The 4,997-nt window shown below is 38.2% G+C and overlaps 1 protein-coding gene across 1 annotated transcript in view; it reads right to left on the bottom strand.

Annotated features, from left to right (window-relative positions):
- Positions 1–4,997, bottom strand: part of LOC107626888 (probable disease resistance protein At4g27220) — an 18,058-nt gene that overhangs the window by 527 nt on the left and 12,534 nt on the right. Inside the window, exon 2 of the mRNA XM_016329781.1 lies at positions 5–1,003. Coding sequence (XP_016185267.1) covers positions 5–995 — 991 coding nt within the window. The 5' untranslated portion in view covers positions 996–1,003. The remainder of the gene's footprint in view (positions 1–4; positions 1,004–4,997) is intronic.

The raw sequence follows: 4,997 nt of genomic DNA, 5'->3' as shown, positions 1-4,997 counted from the left end.
GAACCCACAGAGGTTTTCTCTATTTCCTCTGCAGAACCATCTTTGGGACTTTGTTTGGTCTTATTCTTGCTGGGAGGAAAATTGTCAGCAGCAGAAGATTTCCTTCCTTCCGGAACAATGAGATTCTTCTGGCAGTCAATGTCATCACTGTAAGTCTCTGATGCAATCCCCAAGCCCAACATATCCAAATCTACTTTCACACTCATATCATCAAGGATTATAAGCGCATTCTCCTTCTCTTTCTTCAATCTCTTCTGTATGCGAAGTGCTCTCACGTGCTCACTTTCCTCTTCCAACTTCATTCCCAGCATTTCAGCAATCTGCCCTTGAATCTTTCGAATATCAGGACTTTTTGTCACATTCACCATGATCACCACATTGAATAGCTTGTCTTTCCAAGCTTTGTTAGCAACTTCTATTACCAAAGTGGTCTTCCCAACACCAGCTGGCCCGTGAATCCCGATCGCTCTAGCGCGCGAGTCTTCAAGTGCTCTTGTAATATTCCTCGTGATTTCTTTTCTTGAATCAAAGGCCTCATAGTCAACATTAGCGAATGCAAACCCCATGGAAGATGCGCCCTGACAATGAGATATGCTATCATGCTTTTCCTGTTGTAGTTCTCTAATCTTCTCTTCAATATCTTGGGCTGTTTTGCTGCGCCTATGCCTTGTCTCCAGATTTGACAAAGAAAGGGGATACTCCCCATTTTTTCTGTGCTCCTCTTTGAACTTTTCATACTCAGAAATCACTTCATCTATCCGATCTAACCACACTTTAACATCATTGTATATTTCTCTCCCATATCGATCTTCCTCCTCCTCAGCCTTATCATGCACCCTGTCTCTTTCTTCCTGGAGTTCCTTAACAACTCTGCTTAGGTCGTCAAATTTCTTCTCATAATTCCACACATAGTCTAGGTGATTTGTTACATACTCAGCAACCAAGTTGACAGTATATTCTTGCAAGAACTCGGGTATAGGAATAGGAATAGCCATGCTTCTTTCTGCATGAATAAAACAATTAATAATATCATATATGTATTGTAGAATGGAATGCAATTCACATATAAAAGGTTTTTTTTCATGATTTCTTTCCTGATTATCAAGAAATCCCCGCTTAAAGCTAATAATTAATATTATCAAATGTTTAAAGCAATCAAATTAAATAAAGTCAAGTTAGGAATCAACATACATAGTTTGAATTAGAATAAGTTATGAATCTAGCCCAATAAATCCAATTAATGGTTTAAACTTAGTTAAAGGGGGCAAGAGTCTGGTTTGCTAAAGTTTTTTCAAAGAGGAACTTTTTATCCAAAGCACAAGCACCTCACTTTGTGTTTGGTAAATTTAAAAAAAAAATGTCATGTATTTGCATTTGTAGTGTTGAAAGCACCTAAGGAGGTACTTTACAAAGTTAACTTGTGCTGATCAAAATTAAAAAGTCTAATATAATCCTATATATTAATAAATGTTCAGATTTACCTTTAATTAAATTATTGATACTATATTTCATTCACAGTCAAGATTCTCTCTCTATTTATATCTATTATGATATTTTAAATTTTAAAAATTATTACAAAATACTACAACAACAGCAACAACAACAATAAAAAGTCTTATCCCACTAGGTGGACTCGGCTACAGGGATCAAATGACGCCATTGCGCCCTGTACCATGTCTAAGATCCAACCCAAAACCCACCCCAAGCTCCAACACCTTAAACCAACAAAGAACAAACACAAGCAAAGCATACAATATCAAACACGAGATTACAATTATCTCAAACAGTACATATAGCAATTAGATAATTACATAGGCAAACTCAAACAATCATGCACACCCACTGACCAAGTGTTGGTTACCACTAGAACCCGACACTTCTTTACAAATGGGCGTTAAGTCTCGCCGTCCCATTTGAAAATAGCATCCTCATGGACGTTACATATCGTCGTGCCCATGAGGCGTTTGACTATCTGATCCACAAGTGCGTGTTACATATCGCCATCCTCATTGTGATCGTGTCCCTTGTCAAAATCTAGAGGTGGAAGGGACATCCATTGACCTCCTAAAAATATATAATATCAAACATCAAGGACATTAAGCAACCAAGATGAACACAAGTCCCTGCCAGGTAATAGAATCACTATCATCATACAAGCAGGACAACAACCCACGTCCATGCTTACTCGATAATCAAATCATGAAAGCGAGACAAAAACTTACGTCCTTAATCAATAAATGAAATCATGCAAGCGGGACAAAAACCCACGTCCTTGCCAAATTCATTAATTGCATTCACCATTATAAACCACAAATTAATACTCTCTTATAATTCCACTTCAACTCTTCTCTTAAACATAAAATCATATAGTATCTCATATCGTCGTATTAGACCATCATCCTCAATATCTTTCACTCATTATGATAACGCCATTCTAGAGCCTCATCATATCATCCATAATCGTAGTGTCACTCTCGGATCTCATCACATCATTTATCATCATAAATGTTATCTAAATCATCTCTTAATCATTATCACATTTTCTCTAATTCAATTCACAAAACACATCTATCGGGGTTCGGCTTGTGTCGTTATCTACGGCTTGCGATTCTAAAGGCCTCTGATATGAGATGCTAGCCTAAAGGTTAAGGTTTAGGACTTCATAGACTTGTAAAAAACAACCAATCTTTGCGGACGGAGGATGCCGGCCAGCCAGCATACCCTCGCATATGTTAACACTTGTCGCGCAAGCGGAACATTACCCAGTGTTTCCCTTCATTTCCCAACCTCTCGTTTATGCAGCTCCTTTCCGCGTACACAGGACATCATGCACATAGGACATCGCGTACACGAGATCTTATCGCCCATGTGACGATTCACGTCTGCCACCATAAATCCATAATCATAATTCTTTACCCAACTTTCAAACATCACTACTATCACTAACATCAACCAAAATCAATTATATCATCTTTCACCTATGTCAATCCCACCATATCCTTCTTTTATTCTCTTTAAAAACTAACAAATCAAACTTTCAAAATCCAAACTCGAATTACAACATAACCAGCGAGTCATATTACCTTTACTCCATAGTTCTTCAAAATCATGATCTTGCCCTAATCTTCTCTAAAGTGCACTCGTCTCCAATATCACATACTTAATCCCTTTTAAAATATCATATTTATATCTTCAGCCTCAATCTCAACTTCATGTACTCACACTTCCTATATCAAACCCTCATGCTAATGCAAGTTGATTATGTTTTCGTTATGAAAAATCAATTAATACATAAATTAATAACCTCTCATACTTAACCTCATTATTACCAATCACTTCAAAGCAAGCTTAATTTACTTTTGACCTTATTAGTTGCTACTAGCAAACCTAAATACTTAGCTAGATTCTCAAATTAAATCCTCAATTCCATTAATTAAGCTTAAACCAAATTTAGACTTTCAGATCAAGTCCTATTCACTTCATAGCTCCAATTTAGATTTTACTTTATTATTATTATTACCTCGTTAAATTAACTTCTAACCTTATAACCCACTTACCCTATGACCCAAGAACTTACAAACATCCAACTTATCATTTCCATCATCAATCATCCGCCGCTAGAGATCTTACTCACTAAATCCATCAAAAATAACCTTCAACCAGAATCATTAAGCTTAAAGTAGCTACATAACCTCAACTTATTATGAGGATACTTATTTCGGTCAACAATCTTCTACTCACTTTTTATTAAAAATTCTCAAAAAGATTTTGACAAAAATCTCCCTAAGACTTAGACTTATCCACCTTTTAAAGTTTCATCAAAAACCAATAATTTTTCAATCATTCCTCAACCTCTCGTATCCTAAATGATTTTCGACATGAACATTCTTGGTTTATAATTATGAACTATGTGTAAGTTGTTAAGTTTCCAAACATTAGATTATCAAACAAGGGTCCAAATCCTAATTCACCTACCAAGAGACTTCAGGCGTTGTTAATAATTAATGTTTAGTTACTATTATTCAGTCATTCACAATTCTATTAATCCATTTTAATTCCTCCAACCATTCCAGTTCCATTTCTAAAATTTAACCAAAAGTCATTAAAATTAATCCAATCAACCCTCATTAAGAGTAAGCGTAATCAAACCATAGACAGCCATCAGCTCCAATGTACTTTACTAAACTTTTAAATGTATTCAGTTTTAAAAAGCATCAATTCTAAAGAAAGTCAGCCCCAACCTCAATTTGTCAAAACACGAAAAAATGGAGACGAAGTTGCGCTCACAGCTGGCAGAACGGACAGGACAGCAGAGCAGCAGTGGCTCAAGGCGGTGGCAGAACCATAAACGGCTTCAGCGGAAGACGACGTTGCTGACAGCAGCTCCGTGGGTGGAACAAGGCGTCGCAGAACAGGGGAGAGCAGTATAAACGGCAGGGTGGAAAACGGCAGAGCGGCAGCTCCAGCATCTTCAACGGCGGCCTCGATGGCGGCGCGACAATGGCTAGCCGTCGCCGCTCTCTCCCTCTCCTTCATCTTCTTCCTTCCCCTCTCTCTCTCAGGAGACGACGGCAGTGGATCATTTCACCGCCGTCGCCCTCACCCTCTCCCCATTCTCTTCTGGTCGTTCTTCTTCTCTGCTCGCCCTCCCTCCCTCTCTTCTCATCCTTCACTCTTCGTTCTTCAGCTAGGCGGCGGCTCCTCTCCCTGCCGACGCCGTCTTCTCCTTCTTCCTTGGGCTCTCTCCCTCAGCGAGTTCTTCTCCCCTGTTCTTTCTCATTCTTCTTCTCGGTGCTCTGTACTCTCGTTCTTTTTATTTATCTTTTTCCTTCATTTGCTCCCTTGCCTGGACGTGTGTGTGAGTGGAGGTAGTGCGTGTTTTGAAGGGTAAAGTACGATCTTTGTCCTTTAGGTGTGATTTTTTTTAAGAGTGATAGGAACTTTTGTGATTTGTAGTTATCAAATAATTATTAATAATAATTTTAATAGTGTAAGAT

This window comes from Arachis ipaensis, chromosome B02 (assembly GCF_000816755.2).
Source record: "Arachis ipaensis cultivar K30076 chromosome B02, Araip1.1, whole genome shotgun sequence".
Lineage (NCBI taxonomy): Eukaryota > Viridiplantae > Streptophyta > Magnoliopsida > Fabales > Fabaceae > Arachis > Arachis ipaensis.
This window is presented reverse-complemented; position numbering and strand designations above follow the sequence as displayed.